The following is a 27,201-nucleotide window of genomic DNA, read 5'->3' as shown; positions in this document are numbered from 1 at the left end:
TTCTTTGTTATTGTTTGCCTGAAAATGTCTCTTTTTTCCTTTTGTTAGTGACACATATTTTTGCTGGGCATAAAATTCTAGGTTGGCACTTGTTTCCCTTGAGCACTCTGAATACATCATTTTATTATCTACTAACTTTAATTATTTCTGTTGAGAAATCAGCTGCTTTTTTTGTAGTCATCTGGTCTATTCAAGGTAATCTGGGTTTTTCTCTTCAAGCTCCTAAGTTTTTCTTTTGTCTTTGTTTTCGGCAACTTCACTATTGTATTTCGAGATGTGTACTTTTTTAAAAACTTTTTTTTAATGTTTATTCATTTTTTGAGAGACAGAGAGAGACACAGTGTGAGTGGGGGAGAAGAGAGAGAGGGAGACACAGAATCTGAAGCAGGCTCCAGGCTCTGAACTGACAGCACAGAGCCTGACGCAAGGCTTGAACGCACAAACTGTGAGATCATGACCCAAGCCAAAGTAGACGCTCAACTGACTGAGCCACCCAGGCGCCCCTCAAAATGTGTACTTTTTAAATTTATTCTGCGTGGAATTGATTGGAATTTGTAAATTGTAAGCTAATATCTTTCATCAGTTTGGGAAATTCTCAGACACTATCGTTTTAGTTGTTGTTTCTACTCTATTTTCTCTCTACTCCTTCTGGGATTCCATGTAAATAATTAGACCTTTTCCCTGAATGCCCTTTTATCCTCTCTTCTATGTTTTCTTTACTTTTCTCACTCCTACTCCATTCTGAATAATTTCTTCTAATTTGGCTTCCAATTCATCAATTCTCTTTTTAATTGGTCTAGTATATTATTAACCTAATCCATTGGATTCTTAACTTTAGTTACCAGATTTTTCAGTTCTACCGTTCCTGATTGGCTGTTTGTAAAAAATTTTAAGATACTTTTTAAAGCTTCTTGCAAATGTTTTCAACATTGTCTTCTATCTTCTTGGTCACATAAGTATTATTGCATTAAAGTCTCTGTCTTATAACTCCAATATATGGAAGCACTGAAGGTCTTTTCCTATTGTCTGTTGTTTCTGTTGGTTCTTTTTCATATTGTTTTATATCCCAAAGTGTCTGGTTATCTTTAATTGTTTGCATAAATTGTATGTAAAATAAATTTTTTGTAGAAATACATTGAGGCTTAGGATGATATTATCTTCCTTCAAAGAAGATTATTACTTTTTTTCTCTCAAGTACCTTGAAGCATTAACAATCTAGGATCACCTTAAGTCAGTTGTAAGAATTGAGATTTTTTTACATATAAGCCTAAGCTGAGTTACAGTTCTTGTATAAGCTGTTTACTCACCTTTTCCCCCAGAGAGTAGCTCTTCAAGAACCCAAGCCAAAGCAACACAGGGAATTTACCATGGTCTCAGAGTCTGGATCTGAGGATTCTGCTTAGCATTAAGGAAAAAAAAAAAAAAAAAAAAAGAATCTATCCAGTCCTCTTTCTTTAAAATTTTAATACTCAAATAATAATAATAATAATAAAATTTTAATGCTCAACAGGAAAATTAAGTCTAAATATCTACCAAGAAGGCTATGAAGGGACAGAGCAAGAGTAAATCCCGGAAGGATGCTAGTATGCCCAGCAGAAAGGCAGTGTGGCAGATTGGCTGACAGCATAGCTCTAGAGACTGACTGCTCTGGTATCTATTCTGTATCTCCCATTTACTAGCTGTGTGATGCCTTAAACAAATTACTTAATCTCACAATGACTCATTATCTATGTGTAAAATGGAGATACTTATCATATCTCCCTCATAATGTTGTTGTATTATGAGTTAATTTCCTCTTCACACCCATTAGTATGGCTATTACTTAAAAACAACAAAAAAACAGAAAACAACAAATGTTGGCATGAATGTGGTGAAATTAGAACATTTATGCATTGCCGGTGTAAATATAAAATTGTGCAGCTGCTATGGAAAACAGTATGGTTGTTCCTCAAAAAATTTAACATAGGATCACCATTTCACTCATCAATTCTACTTCTGGGTACATATGCAAAAGAATTGAGAGCAGAGACTCAGATTATTTGCATACATATATTGATAGCAGTATATTCACTGTAGCAAAAAGGTGGAAACAACCCAAATGCCCATTAACAGATGAATGGATAAACAAAAGGTGATCTATATATACAATGGAATATTATTCAGCCTTAAAAAGGAAGGATATTCTGACACTTGTCACAACATGGATGAACTTTGGAGATACTATGCTCAGGGAAAGAAACCAGTCACAAAAGGAAAAATATATGATTCTGTCTATATGAGGTCCCTAGAGCAGTCAATTTCATACAGACAGAAAGTATAATGGTGGCTTCCAGGGACTTGGGTCAGGGGACAGCATAAGTAGAGTTTCAGACTGAGATGATAAAAAAGTTCTAGAGATAGCTGGTGGTGATGGTTACACAACAATATGAATGTGCTTAATGCCACTGAACTGTACACTTTAAAATGGGTAAAATTATAAATTTTATGTCGCATATAGTTTTCCATAATAAAAAAATTTTAAGCTATTTAATTTATACTGTTTTATAGGAGTGTAAAAAAATGTGGTTATTATTAGGTATTTTGAGATGGGGATAAACAGGAGGGGATTTCGATTATTATAAAGGAGTCTTGGGGCTATTCGAACATATTATGGAGAAAGCCACTTGCTTCTCTTCATCCTTCCTCTTTTCTGTTTCCAGTTTAGAGTGTAGCTCCTCCCCAACTTTTTCGAAAATCACGGGGTTGGGCAACTTCATGCTTCACTGTGCTCAAGAATGACCTGATACTAGGGCAGTGGTTTCCAGAGTGGCAGCGTAGACCCGTGCAGAAACATTTCCATTTCTAATCCTGTGCTCATATTTGTCTGTGCACACTATCTTCAGATGGGAACAAAATAAACCAAAACAAGTGTTATCAATTTGGAGATGTGGAAAATATAGATAGCTGCCAGGTGTGGGTAGGAGACTTCCCCATAAACCTGCCTATGCTTTTAAAATACTTGGACCATATGGATATATAAACTATTGAAAAGTTAAATTAATTACAAATAAAAATGACTCGTACTTGCATTCCTTACAAACAAAAGAAAGACATTAATTTGATGACATTGAATCTGCAGATTGGGGCTGGTGTCTTCACGTGGTCTGTGTGTCTTAGGTTACCCTGAGAGAAGAATGAAGCACAGGCAGGGAAAAGGTATTGACTTTCCAACAGTGAGTGGGGAAAACTCCAGTCCTTCTGAAGTTCCCAGAAGGGGCAGAGCTGGGGACCTGGAGGCAAGTGAGGGTGGCCAAGAGAGCCAAGTGGTTCACCATGGAGTAGAGGCAAGGCAGCCAGGTGTGGGTGGAAACCCCACAATCACAGCCAGAGCAGAGCTTCCTGGGGCCCTCCAAGATGGGCTGCAACAAATGCAGAGCCTCCAGCACACAAGACAGAAAGTCTGGAGCTATCTAGCAAAGCACAGAAAGGATGTTCGCCCATGGAGAGCTGTGCACATCATTTAACATAGGCACATGGGGTCTCCTGCATTATGATGATGCCTTTGGCAGAGGGGTCTATATGGCAGGGAACACAGAGCTGTGCACAATTGCTCCCATGCACAGCAGCAGTTGCTAGGACAGAAGATGCTATGATAACCAAAGAAGGTGACAGTCCCCAGGCTGGGCCAACTGGGAAGGGCTCCTGTTGGAAATGCTGCCTCCATGTGGAGCATGAGTTGGGCACAGAAAGCAAGGCCCAAGTTTAGCAAATTTGCTGGATAAAATGTCAAAGGCCAAGAAAGAGAAAGGGAGAAGAAGGGCATGTTTAAAAACCTCTGCATGCGAAAGGCAGTCCGCTGGTTTGGTGGATGTTGTAGAACCACAGAACCAGGAGAACCAGAACCACAGAAGCCAGGTTTGCACAGAAGGCTGAGCACAATCGGCCCTTCAGAGAGCTCTCCCCTCTGTCCAGTGGCCACAGCACAGTCTTGCCTAGTGAGGAGCTCAGGAGGAAGATGCTCTCCCTGGAGTCTGAAAGGAAAGGGGCAGGGGCAGGGCTACTGTTGTCCCCCTCCTCTTCCTGATGATTTAGCTGGGAGATTCACTCCTGTCAGGTACCATTCCCCAACCAGAACAATTGGGCCACAGTGAGTCACAGTGGGAGCTATTTAGATAGAATCCATATCGGGACATGATCCCATCTCACCAAAGCCAAGGGAGGCCTCAATAGTGACCACCAAGAACCATTCTCCAGACGTTTGAGTGGAAACCTGGGGAGGCAGTTTCCTCCAACGCAGAACAGTTATGGGCCCCTCAGATGGTTAAGTTCATGGTTACCTGAGTTCGGGGCTTCCCAAATCCTTTTTTAGGCTCTGAGATATTTAGAGGTATTTTAGAAGAAAAGGAGGATTCCAGGGTCAATGAGTTTAGGAAATGCTGGGCTCTGTAAAAGTTAAGAGGTTTCTTAACTGCATAACTTTTCAGAGCCTTTAATATCCTAAAATGCACTGTGACTCTAAGAGGAAAATAGAGTATGTAGAGCTGCCCCAGTTTAATTCACCTGGGGTCATTTTTGTTTTTCAGAATGTCCAAGCTCCTACGAGCTCAGTTTGAAAGTTTAAAGAATGTTTCTCCAGGGCAGATGCAATACTGTAAGAGGCAGCATCTCTGAGGTGGTGACTTCTTAAAGTAGACACCACTCCTCTTCATCCCAGTGGCTTAAAAAAAAAGTTTAATTGCCCCCTTGAGAGGAAGGAACTGGGCATGATGAGAAGGGAAAACCTCAGCCAAGCAGTTTCCCAGGACAATGGAAAATTTGGGACTAATTACTAACAATCTCTTTAACCAAAGTGTTTGTTGTTTGCTTGCTTAGTCAACTGAGAAAGGAGTACTTATATTTAAAATATAGAATGATTGAGCCATGAAACAAAAGGAAATCCTGCCATTTGCAACAACATGGATGGATCCTGAGGGCATTATATTAGGTGAGATAAGTCAGAGACAAATACAATACGATCTCACTTACATGTGGGATCTAAAAAAGTGAAACTTATTTAGACTTTCAGAGAAACAGAGCATAGAGTGATGGTTAGCAGGGGGTCTGGGGTAGGGGGAAATGGGGAGATGTTGGTCACTAGGTACAAACTTCCAGTTATAAGATTAACAAGTTTGAGGATCTAATGTACAACATGGTGATGATAGTAATAACTCTATATCATATATGTTGCCAAAAGAATGTTGCCAAAAGAATGGATCTTAAATGTTATCACCATAAAAAAGAAATGGTAACTATGTGCAAAGATGGGATGGTAGCTAATACTATGGCAGTGATCATTTTGCAATCAACACGCTGTATACCTTAAACTTACAAATGTTATGTGACAATTATATCTCAATAAAACTGAAAACAACACAAATGTAGTTAATCTGTGGCCCTTTAGTTAATCTGAATATAGTCTTTAGTTAATGATAATATATTGGGATGCCTGGGTGGCTCAGTCTGTTGAGTGTCCAACTCTTGATTTGAGTTCAGGTCATGATCCCAGGGTTGTGGGATCGAGCCCTGCATCAGGTTCCACTCTGAGTGTGGAGCCTACTTGGGATTCCCTCTCACTTTCTTTCTCTCTCTATCTCTGTCTTCTGCCCCTCTCCCCTGAACTCTCTCTCTCTCTCTAAAAGTAAAAAAATATATATCAGTATTAGCTCATTAATTATAATATACCACAGTATATATGCTACTGTAGTAATATATACCTCATACATGTATCTATTTCATAGTATGAATGTAGCATAATAATATAAGATGTTAATAATAGAAGAATACAGGATATATGAGAACTCTCTATACTATCTTTCCAATTTGTCTGTAAAGGATAAAACTGTTTTAAAAAATAAAGTCTATTAAAATTAAAAAAAATAGAATGCCAGAATCTCTCCTGATGTTTCCACACTCTGTAGAACTCCTTAGCAGCCTGCCTTGGTCTATTTTTCAGAGTCTTTTCAAAGGATTTTTATTAAAAGATTAAAATTCAGTCTTTCTGCTATTTGAAACAAAGATTCATGTAACAAGGGCACTCTATTCCCAGAACTTTTGGCTTAAAGCTTTACTGAGATTTACTGGATGCACCTAAATTTTTGTTTTGAGTGCATTTTTTGCTTTATGGGTTATTGAAACCAGATTGGGTAAAATCCAAATTTTAGTAGCTATGAAGCATTACTCAAAAGAGATGAGACTTGTCAGAGATTATGTTGAAGACCATTAAGAGCTCTCCCTTTCCAGTGAGGCATGATGCATGAAATAATAAATAACTTCTGTGCCAGGTGTCAGGGGAGGGGAGCGCAGCCTATAGGACCTTTACACATTCCAAGGGAGCTTTCAGGACTGATCTGTGAGAAGGCTCATGCACATCCTTGTATCTCCCAGAGATCTGCTCTTCTCATGCAGTCAGCTGCTATAAACCAAGTCAGACAGAGGTGAAATAACTTCTTGCCATGGTTGCTGCCCAAGTTTCTTCTCAGGAACACAGATGTCTTAAAGAAAGAAAAGGTCAGAGTGACTTTCACATAACTGGACTCACATTTTGGGAGATTTGCCATTGCTCCACAGGGACGATTGAAGAAGCATCAGCCACAATGTATGTTTGGAATTTGGAAGTGCACCATGAAGTCCCACCAGAGGGCAGAACATGACATTCAGACTTATAGAGACTCCAGCACTGTGATCCACTGGGCCTCCTTGCATGTGGTTGGTGGACCGGTGGATGAACAAGATGCTAGGAATTTTATGAGAAGGAAAACCAGCTCAGATAATGCTTTTGTGTGTGTGTGTGTGTGTGTGTGTGTGTGTGTGTGGAACTTCCAGAAGTTCCAGCCATGACCAGGCCACCCCGCAGCAACTCCAAGCAGACTGCCTTTCTGTGTCCAGACTGGCCATTTTATACCAGTATAAACATTTATACCAGCTCTTGACATTTATACCATTTTAAGACTTCTACAAAGCTTTGACAGAATTGGTTATTTCCACTGCAAAGTCACTAGTTTTATTTTCATTGTGGAGATTATTCTGGAAACTAAAAACTAATGTTTGGCAGGTTTTTCACCCATGTGCTTGGTATCTTACCTCACGTCATCTGCCAACATTGGGACATAATCTACTGCCAAAAATAAATAAATAAATAAATAAATAAGAAGGGAAAAGAGAAAAAAATAAAAGAAAGCTGTCATGATCAGACAGGAAGCCATTGTCCAGTTGGGATACTCCAATTGATACCTGCATGGTAGGCTCTCCAGAGCCTGTGTTCTCCATTGCAGAATGACCAGCAATGAAGGCATGTTAAGAACTACAGCTCCCACAAGCCTGGAGCCGTGTGGAATGGAGAAGGGTTGTGTGAAAAGGCTGCTGCCAATATTCAACTGCCAATAGGGCCAGGAATCCTTTGGAGAGTGACCAGCATATTTTGGCCAACTCAGCTCCTGAGACGCACCAGGAAGGACCTCTCTGCCTTTCAGGAAGTGGAGCTTCCACAGCCTGTGTTACAAATGTTTGAGGATCTTAGCTCCCCTAAGTGGAAAAAAACTACTTTGTTTATCTGTCAGTCAGTGGAGAACTTACAGAGAAGTGGAGGCAGAGTTTATGGTGATAAAAGGCATTGATAGACTTATAGGTCTCAGCCTAATCTAGTTATTCATTGATTTATTTTTGTGATTATCTTTGATAACAACATCAAAGATTTAAAATACCTCTCTAGTGCTCACTTTGGCAGCACATATACTAAAATTAAATTCCTCTCTAGCCTTCTTCATTTGCAGAGGCATTGTTCAATGAAATATGAGTTTCATTTACAAAGCAAATGTATCTTTTTAATCTACCACCTCAGCTTCTTTATGTCAGAGATTTTGCCAATTAAGTCATTCAAAAGTCAGCACTCTTTTGTTTTAAAATGTAGGTAAATAATCCAGAAGTATGGAAAGTGGAAACTCAGCTCTGCAGCCAATCCGAGCAGCAATATATTTTGTTACATGGATATAAGTCCTACCTCAAATAAAACTTTGATAAGCAAGGTATCTGGAACAAGACTTCCAGGTCAGGATTCATAAATCTTCTGTTTGGCCGGTACTAGCCTGAGCCCTTAGAATCCCTAGGTATCTCCCACTTTGCCTTCTATTCCCAGCCTGGTTGGTCATCCCCCTTCTCCGCCTATCACTCATCCTTGTCTGGGAACTATGCTCCAATTCACAGGGTCTGCCAGCCTGCCTGAGGTCCTGCTTATCCCTCCTCCAGCTCTTTGCCTAAAGTGCCTCCTTTCCTCAAATTTTCCACCTAAACTCCCACTCAAACATGTCTAGTTGAAGCACTCCTCCTTCTCCTAATAAGTCCTCTCCCTTTATATTTTCTTACCACTTGGCAAATCTGATTAGAATGCTTCCTATAATCTGCCTTGTATTTCAAATGTGTTTGTACAGACACCATCTCCCCCACTAGTCTGTGAACCTTGGAAGTCATATCTAAGTCATTCTCACACCTCTGCACAGTATAAAAAGGGTGATATCATACTTGATAAAGGGTTAGTATCCAAAATATATAAAGAACTTACACAAATCAACACTGAAAAAAACAAATAATCCAATTTAAAAATGGGCGGAAGACATGAACAGACATTTCTCAAAATAAGACATCCAGGTGGCCAACAGACACATGAAAACATGTTCATCATCACTTACCATCAGGAAAATGCAAATCAAAATTACAGTGAGATATCACCTCACAATCAACAACACAAGAAACAGGTGTTAGCAAGGATGTGGAGAAAAAGTAACCCCCTTACACTGTTGGTGAGAATGCAAACTGGTCCAGCCACTGTAGAATACACTATGGAGTTTCCTCAAAAATTTAGAAATAGAACTACCTGATGATCCAGCAATCGCACTGCTGGATGTTTATCCAAAGAATTATCCACTAATTCAAAGGGATATGTGTACATCTATTTAATAGCAGCATTATTTACAATAATAGCCAAGACATGGAAGCAGCCCAAGTGTCCACCAATTGATGAATGGGTAAAGAAGATTTGATATATATATGCAATGGAATATTATTTAGCCATAAAAAAGAATGAAATCTTGCCATTTGCAATGACATGGATAGAGCTAGAGAAAATAGTGCTAAGCAAAATAAGTCAGTCAGAGAAAGACAAATACCACATAATTTCATTCATATGTGGAATTTAAGAAACAAAACAAGCAAAAAGAATAAAAGAGCATGAAATCAAGAAACAAACTCTTTTTTTGAGAGAGAGAGAGAGAAAGAGCACACATGCAAGGAGGGGAGAAGGGGAGAAGGGCAGAGAGAGAGAGAGAGAGAGAGAGAGAGAGAATCTTAAGCAGCCTCCATGCCAGGTGTGGAGCCTGACTCAGGGCTTGATCTCAAGAGTCTGACACTCAACCCAGTGAGCCACCCAGGTGCCCCCAGACTCTTAATTCTAGAGAAAAAACTGATGGATGCCAGAGGGGAGGTGGGAAAAAAGTGATGAGGAATAAGGAATGCACTTGTTGTGTTGAGAACTGGGTGATGTATGGAATGGTTGAATCACTATATTGTACACTTGAAACTAATACAACACTGTATCCTAACTAACTAAAATTAAAATAAAAACTTTAAAAAAAAAGAGAGAGAGAAGAGGTCAGAGTGCCTGTGTGGCTCACTCAGTTAAGCATCTGACTCTTGATTTTGGCTCAGGTCATGATCTCACATTTTGTGAGTTCAAGCCCCATGTTGGGCTCTGTGCTGACAGCATGGAGCTAGCTTGGGATTCTCTCTCTCTCTCTCTCTCTCTCTCTCTATTGGGTCTCAAATTGGGACCATTTGAGCAACAATAAGGAAAGTTACTGCTGTGAACTGAAATGCATCAAATATCTTTCCATCCATGAATTCATACTGACACTCTGAGAAAAGAAACACATTAGTCACCTTGGGATGATGCCAGGGAACTAACTCATTACTCTGAAAACCAAAACCTTTTGCCTTTCCTGTGTGAACCACAATAACCAATTTGGTCAGGGGAAGTTTCTCTTTCTAAGTGAATTCCAGCGAATAAATGAAGAAGGAATGGTAGAATTAAAGATCACCATTTTGCAAGTTCTAGTGATATAAAGGCTCTAGGTGATCATCACCATGATCCCCTAACCTGACAAAAAATGGACAAGCAGACAAACAGGTGCCTCCTGATGGAAAGACACGTGGCACCAGTGAGTCTTGTCCAAAACCTCTTTCTGAATCTGAACAGCTCTTGAGATCTTACTACTGGTCGGGAAATGCAGGGCACAGAGCAGCACGAGAAACATCATGGGCTTGTCTCAGAGTCTCCTTTGAGAGGAACCCAAACCAAGACCCCAGAGACAGAGTGCAAGTGCTGGCTCCACACTGTGCTCCCCCTGCCTGATTGCTGCTGCCTTCTCAGGGGTCCACATAGGTCACCACACAGGTCACTGTCCCAGATCCTCTCCCCAACTGTGATCACAGGCAAGCTGCTTGTTCCCTAGGAGCTTCAGTGTCCTTATTCTTTACCCGAGATAAGAAATGTGCCACCTCTGAGGCTGGGTGACCAATTGGGTAGGTCACTACACAAACAGAAGCCCTGGCACCAGTTAACTGGCCTGTGTGTCTTCCTTGTCACTAGTATCAGTACGATTACCATTGGTTCAGACTGCTCTCTGGACGAGTAACAATCCTCACACGCTAATGGCGTGTCTACAGTTCTCGTGCATGGTTTCCTAGTGCTGGATCCTTCCAGATGCCGTGCACAGAGGACGAGACTTTCTGGAAAGGAGAATTCTGCTTGGGATCCCCTCCCTCCCTCAGCTCTGGCTCAGTGCCAGCCAACAAAAATATAATGTGAGCCACATATATCATTTTAAAGTTTGTAGTAGTCACTTTGGGGTGCCGGGGTGGCTCAGTCAGTTAAGCATCTGACTCTTGGTTTCAGCTCATGATCTAAGGGTTTGTGAGTTCAAGCCCCCTTCAGGCTCTGCACTGACACATGGAGACTACTTGAGATACTCTCCCTCCCTCTCTCTCTGTCCCTCCCCTGCTCTTTCTCTTTCTCTAAGTAAATAAAAACATTCAAAAGTATTTTAAATAAGTAAGAATAAAGTTTCTAGCAGTCACGTAAAAATTAAATATAAGTGGGTGAAAAAAATTAATACTACATTTTATTCAACCCAAAACATCCAAACTTTCATTTCAATATGCAATTAGTATGAAATCATTATCACCGGTCTTGTCTTGGCCACCTTATGTGTTGTGTGCTCTGAGCACACTGCGTTTTGAACTGGGTGAATTTCAGGTTGTCGATGGGCAGCCACACTTGGCTTAGGCCACCACATTGCATATGGCAATTCCAGGTTGCTTGCCTCACTGTGCCAGCTCCGGGGAGGAGGCATGTTCACTTTGGGAAGGCTCGAGTCTCATTCTCTCCATGTTATCTGACCCCAGAAAGGGCCCATTTGGCCCATTGTCTGGAGAGGCACTAACTGGCCGGCTGGGATGGGGGTGCTCACTGGCACTGAACACCAAGTTTCTCTACCTTGTAGCCACGATGGGGCATGAGTATGCCGCTAGGGAAGGCGAGACCCTCACCTGCCATGGGGGGCCTCCCAGCTCCTCCCAGTTTGATTCTTGACACCCCAGGAACACCCTGCCTCCATAATTCTGTCTTAATCTGTGCCATCCGAAATACCGCCATTGCAGAGCCCCTCTGGCCCCTGGAGGAACTCCGGCTAAAAGCCCATTGAGTCTTTCTAGAGCCAACCACAAGTTTACAAGGAAAACAACCCTGCCGCTGGGTGGGCACTGCCCTGCCCCCAGGCTGCATGCACCAGCAATACATGGGCGAAGTCACGCTTCACCCCCACTCTCATGGGACACAGTTGTCCACCTCTGGTAGGCACATACCTGAGGGAAGCTGATGAAAGCAAAGGACAGACCCCCTCCGCAGAAAATGGCCTCATCCACCTTCACAATCCAGCATCACCTCTGGAGGTCAGAGGCTCCTTGAGCCCCTGGGTGTCCTCCAGGTGTGGGAGTGGGCTCCTGCAGCTTAAGGGTTGGTACCTGGCCCCAGGCTCAGGCTGCACCCCAGCCAGGGCTCTCGGGGGCGAACTTACGTTCCTGCTCCACCTCACACGCTCACTCGGAGGCCTCAGTGTCCTCATCTACGAAATGGAAACGGCCCTAACTGCCACTGCATCCAGCCTGTCTGCACTTCTGTGCACTCTTCTGGGAAATGAGAGAGGCAACCTGGGAGACCCACAAGTGTGTAGGGAGACCCAAGCCCCTGCCTAAGGGGTTGAATGGAGGAGAATTTCAGGGTTTGGCTGATCTCTTCTGCTAGGCTGAGAAAGCTCACTGAAAGCTGGAATAACCATGCCCATTCTTACAGTACACCCCCCATGGTGGTTTTAGGGTGACTGTGGATACAGGTCATGCAGGCTGCTGGTAGGATGGGGACAGTGGGGGTTAGGAACGCCCGGATGGGGACGAGAGTCATGTGGGACTCACACTGCATGCATACTGGAATTCACCTCGACCTCTGGCTCAGCCTCAGATGATTTGAGAAAGGATTACAGATGATTAGTGCCATGTGCTGCCTTCTCCCAGCTCCTCAGGGCCCGGGCACTGCCCGCCTGATGAGGGGCTTCTGAAAGAACGATTATGTCCAATTGTCTCAATTATGCAAACCATGCTGACATTTCTAGCAGGGGAAGGACTGGCGGGGGGAGGAGGGTCACTTCAAAGGGAAAGTTCTGGCTCCCCCCACCTCTCTCAGATCCCAAGGCTGTTTTCATGGGATCCCACACTGAGCAGCCTGGCAACATGGGGCCCTGGTTTCCTTTTCTGGCCTGGGAGCGAGGTCATGGGGCCATTGCCTCACCAGGATCATGAGGGGCCCGGCACGGGCGCTCACATGCTCCTCATGTGGACTTCTCCTCTTAAAGGGTGGACCCTCCTCAGCCAGCTTCCTGTCTGGCCAGAGGAGGAAGCTGGAGGCCAGGCTGGGCCCTCCCCGCTCTGCCACTGTAGCAGGTAAGTTCAGGTGGGGCTAAGCGCGAGTGCAGGGAAGCTCAGGTTGAGGGCTTTGCTTCCTGGGGCCTGTTGCTCCTCTGCTGCTGAGACTGGCTGGATAAGGATGTATCTGTTCTCAGCTGACAAGGCCTCCAGGATGATTCCCTGAGGGAACGAGCCCTGTGTCAGCCGGCCAACACCAGGCTCCAGCGTGATGAGGCTTCCTCAGAGCTGGCTTCTAAATGTAGGTGCCAGGGATCCGCAGAGAAGCCCCAGCTCCAGGGCTCAGCCTCCTTGCCACTTACTGTTACTTCTTAGCATCTTACCTCTGTCCCTGTGCTTCCTGGAGAGCGTGCCTCTTCCCGTGAGCCCTTGCTATCGCTAAAGTTCTTCCGGGGTGGGGGGCAGGGGTTATATCTATAAGCCTTCATCAGCTGATATTTCATCTATTAGTTAAAACCTCAGGGTCGGGGGAAGCTCAGGGAAAAGATAGGTTCTACTACACAGGGCTGTGAAGGGAGGTGGGAATTCTCTCTCACTGCCAGTGGGAAGTGAGAACCGGTTTCTGAAAGGCAGTTGAGTAGTATGCACCCAAGTACAATTCTACGTCTAGGGATCCATTCTGAGGAAAGAATCCTGAAGGTAGGCCAGGATTTACATAGCATTGTTTACTACAGTGAGACACATGAACAACCCAAATGTCCAAAACTGAGGATTGGGCACGTAAACCATGGTCTATCCACAGGATGAAATATAATGTGGCTACTTGCAAAAGGACAGAGAAGAATGTATAATGATAATGTGCAGAATGAACATGCTTTTCATGACAGACGCGCACACACACACGTCTAATCTGTTCCCAGAAAAAAAAAAACCTAGACATATACTGAAAGTCTATCTGTTGTTATTCTAGGATGAAGGCCATATGGGTGATGTTTATTTATTCCTTGGTAGATTTGTATATTTCCTCTTCTTCTTTTACTTTAATCATTTTCTATAACAAATACATTTTCCTTTTGTTACCAGAAATTGTACCTTTTTTTTTTTTTAAGTTTAGCAAAAAGTAGCAGAAATAATGAGGAGCAGGCAGGGGCAGAGGTGGGGAAGAATGGAAATGTTTACAAGAGTCATTCCTGGGTTGACCAGGAATAGGAACTGAAAATGAAGGAGGGCAGAGGGGTAGGGAGGAAAAATATATGACAAATTTGCTCTGTCTGAATTAAATATTTAGGGAGGAATTAAAAAGGACACCAGCCTCTCTAGGAGCGGACTTCAGACAGGTTTGAATTTCGCGAAGGATTGTCTTTGGCAATCTTCACCAAATATCTTTCTGCACACTACCCAGCAGCAGTTTTAATTCATGGCATTTGCGATGGTATTTATAGCATAAATTGGCCACTGTCTGCAGTGTATTTCAGGCTCCAGAAAATGTAATTGGAAACGTCAACTAATGTTGAAAGCGTTTGCTGTAATTGTTTGTGTTTTATTGGTTATTTTCTAGGAGAAGTCTGGAATTTTGTTTGGTTTGGCTCTTTGCAACCCCACTTATTTGCTTTGCAAAGTTGATAAGTACAAGAAACAGAATGATATTCAGGCATTTTAAGTGGCTAGTCATCTTTGTACTGAACTAAGTGAAAACAAAACACACTTTCCATTAACTTAAAATCTTCTTACTTGGAGCATTTGATATTTTTAGAAATCTCCCTTTTGCTTTGATTGGAAATGTTTTCAAGATGTCCTCTAATTTGTGTGTGTGTGTGTGTGTACGTGTTTGTGCACATCATGCACGCAAAACCTGGACCTGGGAAAATAGAGACCGCCATCCAGGGGAATAATGGGACCCAATCCCGGATCCTCTTCCACAACCTAGAAGTTAATGAGGTTCAACATCTTAATACCTCCATTAAAAAGGTAGTAGCCAGAGACACACTGATATGCAAAGGGACCCGGGCAGTCGGTGGCTGCTATGCCCCTCATTTTCTAGCTCTATTAGACTCTGCAATCGGTGAATGAATTACAGAATCCACTGGGAGCAACCAGGGTCCAGGAAATGGTTGGTTCATTGCCCCAGACACACATCACAAACAGGAGCAATTTTCCCAGGCTCCCACAGAAAACACCACAATTTATCTTGCTATTTTCCAGAAACTGTGCCTTCAATTGCTATCTATGTCAGGGGGAAGAATACATTTCCAATGCTAGAGATAGCTTAAAGAAAACAAGCTAATGACAGCCCACAGCTCTCCCCTTCCCAGCTGCCAGGTCTTCTTGTTGCTATGTGCCTACCCATTCCCCCCACTGCTTCTGGCTCTCACCCCATCTGGTCTGCTCTCCCTGTAAACGTGGCAGGGAGACAGGAAGTCCTGTGTTCATTCCTTAAGGGTTGGTCACACTTGCTATGACCCAAGGTAAAATTAATGCTGAATTAGCAGGTGGCCTCTCTCCTTGGGCCATGGGCCCTCCCTAGAGATTGGGTATTAGGGAGGGCAAATGTGTCAGGCATGATGAGGTGGAAAGCATGTTGGCCAGGAGTCACAGCAGCAGCATCTTTTTTCTGTTAATCATTGGAGAGGTAATACACAAATATATAAAGTTGTACAACAGTGCAGAAGAGCCAGATGAAGGTCCTAACACCCCCAGCCCCACTGCTGAGCACACTTGATGGTTTGATGTGTATTGTTCTAAACTAGTGCCTCCCAGTCAACTGTGCCACAGACATAACTTTAAATTGTACAGTAGCCGTGTTAAAAAAGGAAAGCCATGTTAAAATAAGTGAAACTAATTTTAGAATTTATTTAACTCAACATATCCCAACTATTATCATTTCAACATGTAGGTATTACTAAAAAAAATCTTATTAATGATATGTCATTTGTTTTGTACTTCAAAATTCGGCCAAATACTACTCCCCCACTTTTTTTGAGCTCTAATATCAGACATAAAAAATGGTAGTTTGCTGTCTTATACTTGAACTCACAGCATATCTCAGTTAAGATGGGCCAAATTTCAGGTGCTTAATAGCTGCATATAGCCAGTGGCTACTATGTTGAGCAGCATAGCTCTAGACCTTTGCATATCAAGGTTTGTTCTTGTACAACTGGATCATACCAGAAAGATCTTAGTACAACTTTTTTTTACAATTAATAATAAAGACATTTACACTTTAGAACTTAAAGTTCTACTTTAGAGTATCTGATACTTGCACAGCCCATGGTTGGATCTATCATCAATGGTTTAACAATTTCCTAATCGAGATGAAAAAAAAAATTGGAGGCTTCTAATTTTTCACTTGGTTCAAAATATATTGGAATAAACATCCATATAGTGCCTCTGTATGTGTAAAAATGTTTCCAGATAATAAACCCCTAGAAGTGGGTGTGCTGGGTCAAAGCGTATGTTCGCTTGACCCCGTGACAGGTACTGCCCAGATCCCCTCCAAAAACATGCTGCCAGGAGTCTGTGAGAGAGAAGCAGATCCTTAGCCACCAGGCAGCCTTGGGGCTTGGACCTTAGTTCTCTTAGATGTAAAAATGAGGAGTTGTGCTAACCCTTCCTTGTTTCTTAAATGCCCACTTTTACAGCTCAAATGTTGACGGTTCCAGCCTATCTCTCCGGTGGGCGGGGCTGTGCATGGGTGAGAGCTCCCTGTTCCTCAGTTGGCAGGGCAGGACCAGAAAGGCTGATGAGCAAACAAAGCTCCTCATGCATCTTGCCTGAGGTCAGCAGAAAACTCTCAATGAAGACCCGAACTCCTATTTTTTGTACAATTACTATTACACTGTCTTTTATTAATATGGTGTTGTCTACTAAGTGCTGTCACAGCAAATGAGCAGAGGAGCAAGGACCAGCCCCAGCAGACTGGCTCTTGAGCTGGCTGCCACAGGCATCATGTTGAGCTACATCAACTTCACTCCCACTGGTGTGCCACCCAGCGTCCCTCCCCACCCCTGTGGCCTCAGCAACATCACAGCCCCTGAAGGACACAGTCCTTGTTCACACACACCGCCAATAGTGTGGCGCACCCTCCCAGGTCCTGGGAGTCCTAGGAGAGGAAGTCCACCTAAAGAGTGGCAAAGGACCACTGAAAAGGAGAGGGTGCTCCCCATGGAAGCCAGGTGGGTACTGGGAGGTCAGCCTTGGTCTTCCAATCCTCTCTCCCATGGGTGCTGGTCTGCGCCCTCCCAGCCAGGGAAGACCAGACTGAGCTCTCAGGTAACGTCAAGGAGGCCCTATACACACTGGTTTTCCAACTAGTTTGCCCTCCTGAGCAAGCCAGTCAGGAGGGGGAGCTGCAGAGGGGGCCCCCAAGACCCTTATGGCAATTCCCAGGTTCCCAATCAGGGAGGAGCTGGTGATGGGGGCAAGGGAAGATTCATCCATCCATCCCCATCCATCCCCAGCTGTGTGGGATTGAGTGTTCCAACCAGGGACATGGGGTGTCTTTGCATTTGTTCAGACCCTCTTTCCTTCCTTCAGCAAAAGGTCTTATAGTGTTCAGTGTGTTGGTCTTTCACCTCCTTGTTTAAGCGTTTTCCCAGATATTTTATTCTTTTGGATGTTATCATCAATGAGATTGTTTTCTTAATTTCCTTTTTGGATTCTTCACTGCTGGTGTTTGGAAACACAACTGATTTTGGGTTAATGATCTTGCACCCCAAAACTTTGTTAACTTTGCTTATTAGCTGTAGCAGGGGTTTTTTTGTGGATTCTTTCAGAGTTTCGCTTTGTTTTATTTTGGGCTTCATCTGTATTCCTAAGCAATATATTGTTTAGCTTTTTCTGCTTTTGAACTTTATATAAACAGACTCACACTGTGTGTCCCCTCGGAGACTTGCTTCTTTTGCTCTGGGTTATGTTTTGAGAGCCATTCATATGATGTGGTTTGTCTGTTTCTGTTGCCATGTAATATTCCTTCATGTGAATATGTGGGGATGGACTTACAGGTCCTACTGCAACTGTGCATCTTGGTTGCTTTTTGTTGGGGATCTCATGAATGGGAACATGCATGTGGGGTCTCCTGGTACACACGAGCATGAGCATCTTTTGGGGGTAAACCCCAGTATAGAATTGATAGACTCAAGCATGTGGCTGCTCTGCTTCTCCAGATGATGCCAAAAGGCCTTCTATCCTCCTTAAAAGGAGGAGCTCAGAAGCATCTGCCCATTTTGGAGAAAGCATTTGGAATCAGCCAGAGGAGACAGATGTGTGATGAGGGACAGGGCTGTGCACAGGAGTCAAGTCCAGCTGCCTGGCATGAGGCCAGCCAGGACTGGTGGCTTCACCATGACCCAGTCTCTTCTCCTAGTGCCCATTCACCTCCCAGAGTCCCTACCAAAGCCCTAACCCCTCCACTGCCTCAGTTTCCTCATATTTAAAACCACCGTGAGGGGAGCACGTGCTCTCTGTAGACCTCTGCCCCCCAACAGCCACTGCATCTCAATTCAGTGTGGCAGTCATCGTGACCACAGTGAGAAATAGGATCAGGGGCTCTGCCTTTTTTCTGCTGTTCCCTCTTCTGAGAGCGCCTTTCCCCTTTGCTCCTGCGCCCAGCTGAATTCTCCTCAGGCTTCAAGGATGAGATCCCTCCCTGTTTTCCCCACCTGGCAAGTCCCTTCCCAGGGAGAAGCCCTGTCCCCCCACACCATGCACAACTTTACAATGCCAGTGCATCTGCCTGGGAGCTCCCGAGGGCCGAGTGCACTCAGTACACCTGGAACCAGCAGAGCCTACCAGGTGAGGGGGCTTCATAAGCTACTAGTGTGAAATACACAAATGCTGGCTTTCTCTCACGTCACACAAGGTGGTCTGGGGCTACAGAGGTCCCAGTGAACTTCTGAAGACATATTTCCTCTGATGTAACCCTCCCAAGTTTTCAATGCTGAGCTGTGTGTAGGAACACTTATCTATAAATACATGAGCAGCCCAGACACTGGCCATGAGTCACGAGTCACTACAGACCACAATGGTCACATAGATCTAGAAGAACACAGCAAATGAGAACCCCATTTGGGATGCTCAGCCATGCTCCCTCCTTCACACCCAGCCCCCCACCCAAATCTACACAGCTGCTCCCACCCCAGTCCTCACCTCCCAGAGTGGCCCCTGCAGGAGTGCCCATCATTGCCAGACCCCTTGCCCCTTCCTCGAATTGTAACAGGACTCAAGGGGTTTGCCACTTGGGGTGCAGCATATTGAACACAACCCAAGGAACCGTTGAAAGCAAAGAACTTTTTATTATTTGTTGCAGGTGAGAAGACAGGGAGATGGCTCTCAAAGCACCATCTCCCTGTGGAGTTAGTATAGAAACCTTTTTTTCAGTGTATCAGGGGGAGGGGAGGGGAGCTTGCATATACATTAAGGAACGTATGCATATCCTATTACTTAGGTACTTTGGTTCAATTCTGCAAGACTGTCAATTCCTAGACTGTCAACATGCTAGTGTGTACATTGTATGTTTGAAAAAATGGTGGAAAACTCCACCCACAAGAGATCTTAGTATTATAATGAGCTAAAGGTAACTTCAGGACAACTCAGGGGTGAGGAGGAAGGGTGAGGCACTTCTATGCAGTCTTCAACTCCAATCTGGCTCAAACTGGCTCATGTAAGGGGCTGTCAGGGGAGACCCATCTAGCAAGGGGCTCTCAGGTGAGTGAAACACCTTGGCTGGTGTTTTCTTGGTGTCTCCTTGGCTGTAACTGTTGGTTCTGCCAAACAAAACCCATGTTTTCTCTGCTTATGCCCCTTCCCCACCTCCCTTCTGCTAGTAGCGCTTAGGCCTCTTATTTGAGTAACTTCCCTTTGCATTTTAGCTAACAAAATCTGTCCCATCCTGGCTCTCAGTCTCTGGGAGTTGACTATTGCAAACTAGCCAATCTGCTGCACAGGCACTACTGAAATATGAGAGGTGTTTGCCGATTAATGCGTGCACACTGGTCCCCAGGAGCCACAGGAAACTGACTTAGCATGACTTAGATAATATTGTCGGCACAGAGCTGCTATGAGGCCAGGGAGGAAGAACACTGGTAAAAGAAAACCTTGGAAAAACACAAACCAAGATTTGTGTCTGACATTCTTAAGGGCTGGTGAGTGAGCCGTGAGTTTGGAAGGGAATGATCCCTGTCTCATCAAAGTGTCCCTGACATTGGGGACAGCTGGCCAGGCCTGGGCTTGACTCTTAGTTCTGCTTTCCCACAGGCTTCCTGCTTCCTCTGCCATTGACAGGGGAATTAAGAACAATGTATTCCAACGCCCACCGACCCTACCTGAAAGACCCTGGGCATTTAAACGGAAGCTAAAATCTTACCCTTGTTATACTTCATTCAGTTTATGCTTAAGACACTCAAAAACTATTTACTGAATACCAATCTCTGCCAGAAAATGGGCTTGAGGTTTTTCACACTAAACTGTGTTTAATCTTTACAACAATCCCACTTAACAGGCAAGATAATCGAGGCTCAGGAAAGTTAAATAAATTGGCCACGGTCATAAAGATAGGAAACAGTGAGTCCAGGGGTGCCTGGGTGGCTCAGTTGGTTAAGCGTCCCACTCTTGATTTTGGTTCAGGTCATGATCTCATGGTTCACAGGTTTAAAGCTCTGCATCGGGCTCTGTGCTGACAGTGCAGAACCTGCTTGGAGGTCTCTCTCTTTCCCTCTCTCTCTGCTCCTCCTGCTCGCTCTCTCTCTCTCTCTCTCTCTCAAAATAAATAAATAAACTTAAAAAAAAAGGAAAAGGGACAGTGAATCTGGGAGCTGACTCAAGTATGACAGAATCCAGAGTCCTTTTCTCACCACCACACCTTTTATTGTATTTTTACTTTAGGGACCACCTTCAAAGCCTTAACCCAAAGAAAAGACTTTAATAGTAAAGTCCACTGGGAAGATTCTTTCCAGGGTGTGACTCCACGAGGAATATGCCAGGGAAGCGTTGCCTCCTAGTGGTGCCACAGGGTGGAATCCCATGCACCTGGGTAAAGTGTGAGGAAGCTCTCTGTACAACTGATGCAGGCTGGCCAGGTCCAAGGACCAGCCAAGAGGGCCCTTGGCTTCCCACAGGAGAGAAATCAAGTGCAAGCCTAGAGGAAGTGAGAGCAGAGTTTACTGAAAACATAGAGCAAATACAGACAGAGTGTCTGGAAGACTCAGGAAGGAAAGGAGAGTAAGCCTTGTCTTTGCTTGGGGTCTGGGGTATTTATTAAGGATGGTGATCTGGTGTATGTGTTCTCTCAGGCATCCAGGAACTGGTCAAAGCAAGGACAAGTGCTCAGGAGCCGGGAGTCTTGGTGTCATGGTGTCTGGAGTCAGTGGTCTTGGAAAATGTACAGGACAACCTCACCGGTCACTCCTTAGATGTTATCCATCATGCTGGAAGTCTCCAAAGAAATCATTAACTCCTTGACTTTACGAGGAGGACTTACATTAAGTCATGTGTAGGGTGGGGGTGCAGGTCCTAACATGAATAGAAGAGCAGGCCTTCCCAGGATCCCTTCAATTTCCCTAGTTCACAAGGGCTCAAGAAGATGCCCACAAATATCACTGAACTGTCATTTTTAAAAAGTTCTTTACAAGAGTATGTGTGTTGGAATAAACAAGAGAGAATGTCTGAAGGGCACACAGCAACCGTTAGTGGGGGTCACTGCTGGAGGCTAGGGGTTGGAGGGAGAAGGAGGGAGAATCACTTTTCAATGTAGACACTCCTTTTTTTAAATGTTTATTTATTTTTGAGAGAGAGAGAGAAGAGGGGAGGTGCAGAGAGAGGGAGACACAGAATCTGAAACAGGCTCCAGGCTCGGAGCTGTCAGCACAGAGCCCAACACAGGGCTCAAACTCAAGAACCATGAGATCATGACCTGAGCCAAAGTCGGATGCTTAACCAACTGAACCACCCAGGTGCCCCTCAATTTAGACACTTCTCAATCTTTGTCATTGTTCCATTGAGCATATATTAGTTGAGGGATGCTTGTGGGGTTTGTTGTTTGTTTTAAATTCTAAGCAAAGGAAAAAAACTCACATCATCCCCCCATGCCACCAGCCCATCCCCACCCTGTGCCCCAGGCATGAAGCTTTTGAGGCCATCTCTAAAAGGAAAGGAATAGGAAAATGTGAGCTCCAAATCAAGATTCAGGTCTTAGAGAGGTGGGTGTGGGGCCCTATAGCTGAAGCTTCTCTGTCCTTGTGGTGGATCATCGCCCAGGCCAGTGGCCTCTGCACCTCTTCATGTTACAGGGTGACCATGTTACAGGGTGACTCCCAGGCCTGCTCCCACCCATATCCACCGGGCCCCCTAGAATGTGTTTTCTCATTTTGATGCCAGGTCCACTTGTAACCAGGGCACTGGGGCGCAAGAGCACCTGGTCCAAATAGACCAGTTTTGGCCATTTCCTGTTGGCAAAATCCAAAGGCAGAGAGGCAGGTGGTGGGTGAAACAAGAAAGGAATTTATTTCAGCGAGGCCAACCCCAGGAAGACAGCAGACTAGAGTCTCCAAGACTGTCTCCTAAGTGCGGAAAATACTTCCAGGTATTAGAGAACGTGGACATATAAGGAGAATAGGGAGAATGTGGGACAAAAGCCAGTGGGAATGTGTAAGTGGGCAGTGAAGGTCAATTCATCATTGTCTTGGGGTCAAACACACGGGCGCTCGCTGGCATCAGGACAGAACTTACTGCTCTTCCCATCACGGGATGATTTGCCCAGCAGGTCTTTTGCCTGAGTTGTCTCTTAAGAGACAAGCTGGAAAGAAGAACTTAATCAGTTAGAAAGTACCAACTAAGGTCAAAATGGAGGTAGTAGAAGTCCTCTGTCACACTCCTCATGGGCCTCCCCACTGTCCTCCAGCCGCTGTGTGGGCCAGCAAGGGCCAACCTGCCATGGTTACCAGTGACCTGTTGTGGGCACCATGCTGAGCCATATTGGAGTCTGTGGGAGAAAGAACAATGAGTGTCCTATATACACTTACCAAAATATCCCCTCATGTTTAAACTGTGTGGGAAAAGTAAGAACTCTACAGTCAAAAAACATGACTGTATAAAAAGCCTCACGCTGCCCAATGTGCTGGCCTGTCACACAGTAAACCCTCGTACACTGCCCAGTGGGGACATGCTGGCTGCATAACCCAAGAGCTGTGAGCTGATCAGAAACAACCCTCGCACAACGAGGCAAGATCATAAAGCGAGCAACAACCTGTCTTTAAAATGTTGATATCGTGGGGCGCCTGGGTGGCGTAGTCGGTTAAGCGTCCGACTTCAGCCAGGTCACGATCTCGCGGTCAGTGAGTTCGAGCCCCCCGCGTCGGGCTCTGGGCTGATGGCTCAGAGCCTGGAGCCTGTTTTCGATTCTGTGTCTCCCTCTCTCTCTGCCCCTCCCCCGTTCATGCTCTGTCTCTCTCTGTCCCAAAAATAAAAAAATAAAAAATAAAAAAAAATGTTGATATCGTGATCACAAGGGATTCTTGGCATTGATTTTACCTTTTTTAAATTTTGTATAAAATGGGGCACCTGGGTGGCTCAGGCGGTTGAGCATCCGGCTCTTGACTTCGGCTCAGGTCATGATCTCATGGTTCAAGGGTTTGAGCCCTGCATCAGGCTCTGCACTGATAGTGTGGAGCCTGCTTGGGATTCTCCCTCTCTTTCTTTCTTTTTTTCTTTCTCTCTCTCTCAAAACAAATAAACTTTAAAAAAACTAATCAAAAAATAAAATTTTGTATGAGGTGCTATTTATCTTAGGTACTGAATTTTTGACACCCTGCCCATCACCCAAGAAAGGCACAGCAGGCCAAATAGTGCTATGCCTTCTGAGCACTGATTCCTTCCCTGGATGTCCAGGTGCCAGCACTGACATCAGAGACATCTCCTGTGACTTATCTCCCTTACAGCATGAACTTGCAGTTCCTTGAGAGGACTGGCTTGGGAGGACCCAAATAGAGCAGTGGGAAGCTGAGGGCCGCATGGGCAATGGATCACAAAAGCTTGTTAAAATACAGGTTCTCACACCCTGATTCTGATTCCAGGGCCTGGAGTGAAACCTAGATATCTTTTTTTTTTTAATTTATATTTAGTTGTGGTAAGATACGCATGATGTAAAATTTGCCATCTGAATCATTTTTAAGAGTATGGTTCACTGGCATTGAGTCCATTGACACTGCTGTCCAGCCATCATCACCATCTACTCCAGAACGTTTTCATCCTCCCAAACTGAAACGCTACCCATTGAACACTAAGTCCTCATTTCCCCTCCTCAGCCCTAGGCACCCACTACTCTTAGTGCCTGTCTCTACAAATTTATTTTAGGCACCTCATATAAGTATTTGTCCTTTGTGACTGGCATATTTCACTTCATGTACTGTCCTCAAGGTTCATCCACATTGTAGCAGGTGTCAGGATTTCCTTCCTTTTGAATACTGATAATATTCCTTCATATAGGTAAACCACATTTTATTTTGAATAATGCTGCTATGAACACAGGTGTATAAATATCTCCCTGAGACTCTGTTTTCAATTCTTTGGGGCATATGCTCCACAGTGGAATTACTGGATCATATGGTAATTCTAAGTTTCATTTTTTAGGAGGTACCATAACTGTTTTCCATAGCATCTGCTTCATTTTATTTTTTTATTCTTAATTTTAAAAATCTTTTTAATGTTTATTTTTGAGAGAGAGAGAGAGAGAGAGAGAGACTGGGGGAGGTACAGAGAGAGAGGGAGACACAGAGCCTGTAACAGGGTCCAGGCTCTGAGCTGTCAGCGCAGAGCCCGACGTGGGGCCCGAACCACCAACTGTGAGATCATGACCTGAGCCCAAGTCGGATGCTTAACCAACTGAGCCACACAGGCGCTCCAACATCTGCTTCATTTTAAAAGGGTTATTAATTTATTTATTTTGAGAGAGAGAGAGTGGGGGGGAAGGGCAGAGAGAGAGGAGGAGAGCGAGAATTCCAAGCAGGCTCCATGTTGTCAGTGCAGAGCCCAATGTGGGGCTTGAACTCATGAACCATGAGATCATGACCTGAGCTGAAATTAAGAATCAGACGCTTAACCGACTGGGCCACCCAGGTGCCCCTGCTCCATTTTAAAATTCCACCCATAGTGCACAACTGTTCCAATATCTCCACGTCCTCACGAACACTTGTTATTTTCTGTTACGTGTGTGTGTTTTCAATCGTGGCCATCCTAATGGTGTGAAGTGATATCTCTCTGGTTTTGACTTACCTTCCCTAATGATTAGTGACACTGAGCATCTTTTCATGTGTTTGTTGGCCATCTGTATGTCTTTTTTGGAAAATGGCTAGTCCAGTCCTCTGCCCATCTTTAATCGGGATATTTACTGTTGTTGTTATTATTAAATTGTAGGTTTTTGTGTGTTTTTTTTTTTTTACATATTCTGGATGTTGATTCTCTATCAGATATATGATTTGCAAATATTTCCTCCTGTTCCAGAATTGCCAGATACTTACATTTTTAACCACTTCCCCTGCACCATCTTTGAAGAACACAGGCACAGACCCTGTGGACCCCTTTCTAGAAGCAAGTTTCTGGGCTAGGTTCTATCAAGGAGCAGGGATAGAGGGGAAAAATAGGGAGGAGACCTGGCTCCACTCAGGACCCAGTGGCCCATTCTAGGGCAGGTAGCAACCCTCACCTGAACACCTACCAGGCATAGGTCTCCGGCACCTGAAAAAAAAGAGGCAAGGAGAGTGGTGCAGGCCCTGGCACCCAGAAACTGTGGCTTCCCCCATCCACAGAGTAAGGCAACCTCCTTCAAAAGTATGATCCAAAAAAAAGTACGGCCCACCGCTGAGTCCCATCCTCTCACATCTGTGAGGCCACTCACATCTGTGAAGCACAGCTTGTGTTTAGAAGTGCCCATCTGGCTTACCTGTATGTGATCCTGAAAATGGGGAGCAGAGAGAGCTGACATCCATATGGACATGTGACTTTCAGGAGCTCTCCCCTCAAATGGTTCTGCCTGGGGCTGGGGCTAGAAGCTGACCTTGGCCACTTTCCCTTCTCTCCCTTCATTTCCCCCTGCCAACCCATCATCTTACCTGAGGTCCTGATCACCCCTTTTTTTCTAGGCTCAGTGGAGAGCCCTCAGCTGGAATACAAACTGCCCATGTACCTTGTGCATTGATCCTCATTGGTGACCAGCACAGCTGTCTGGAGGGCGGGAGAATTCGATATCCCAACAAAGGGCCCATTTTTATTTCCTCTCCTCCTTCAAATGGTCCAAGATAAGTGGATGTGGGAGTGGGTCCCACAGGCCTTCATTCCAGGATATTGAAATATCCTTCTGCGCCTGGGGTCTTTTGCTGCATCTGTATGACCTGAAGGTCTTTCCTGTCAATGGTAAAATTGAGGAGCCCATATCAGTCTCAGTACCCTAAGCCCAGCTGCTGCCTGTGTGGCTGGCCTAGCTGCATAATTAAGTATCTGGATTGCTCTGATGTGCTCCTCTTTTCTTCTGTTTTGCTTTGGTTTTTCCTCCTAATTGACTATTTGCACTTGCTCGGGGCTAATAACCACCCTGCATTCCATCCAATGTCAGCAACCTCCTCACTTAAGGTGAGGTCAGCCTGGCAGGTAGCACCTGTAAAGAAGTGTATCTGGCATCTGGACAGCACCACTTTGAATTAAGGCCTTGTCTTACGTGGTTTGACTGCATCAAAAATGATCATTCCAAAAGCAAATGGGTGTCTGCTCACATTTTAACAGGAAAACCCAATTTTGATGAAATCCATACACCAAATTCTGGCAAGGCTTTTGTCTTTGTCCATTCAGGTTACTATAATAGAATGTCATAGACTGGGAGGCTCATAAACTTAATTTCTCACAGGAACGCTGGCAAGTCCAAGATCAAGGCACCTGCAGATTTGATGTCAGGTGACCCCTTCCTGGTTCACAGATAGCTGTCTCACATGGTGGAAGGAGCAAGGGAACACTCTGGGGTCTATTCTGTAAGAGCACTAATCCAAGTCATTAGGGCTCCAACCTCCTAACCTAATCACCTCCCAGAGGCCTCACCTCCTAATACCCTCACACTGCAGTTAGTATTTCAGCATGTGAATTTTGGGGGAACACCAACATTCAGTCCATTGCAACTTTTTCTACAAGTGTAGAAAAACAGATAACCTTTTTAAATTCTGAATTAAACTACTAGTTACCATTCAA

At 44.4% G+C, this 27,201-nt stretch overlaps 1 protein-coding gene across 1 annotated transcript in view; it reads left to right on the top strand.

Moving 5' to 3' along the window:
- The first annotated feature begins 12,914 nt into the window (after nt 1-12,914).
- The window catches only part of TRPM1 (transient receptor potential cation channel subfamily M member 1), a 95,170-nt gene continuing 80,883 nt past the window's right edge, over nt 12,915-27,201 (top strand). The window contains exons 1-2 of the mRNA XM_042988262.1: nt 12,915-13,059; nt 16,620-16,756. Of these exons, the coding sequence (XP_042844196.1) occupies nt 12,915-13,059; nt 16,620-16,756 (282 nt within the window). The remainder of the gene's footprint in view (nt 13,060-16,619; nt 16,757-27,201) is intronic.

The sequence above is a fragment of the Panthera tigris genome, chromosome B3 (genome assembly GCF_018350195.1).
Source record: "Panthera tigris isolate Pti1 chromosome B3, P.tigris_Pti1_mat1.1, whole genome shotgun sequence".
NCBI lineage: Eukaryota > Metazoa > Chordata > Mammalia > Carnivora > Felidae > Panthera > Panthera tigris.
Note: the sequence above shows the minus strand (reverse complement) of the source record. Positions and strands in the feature narration are given on the sequence as shown.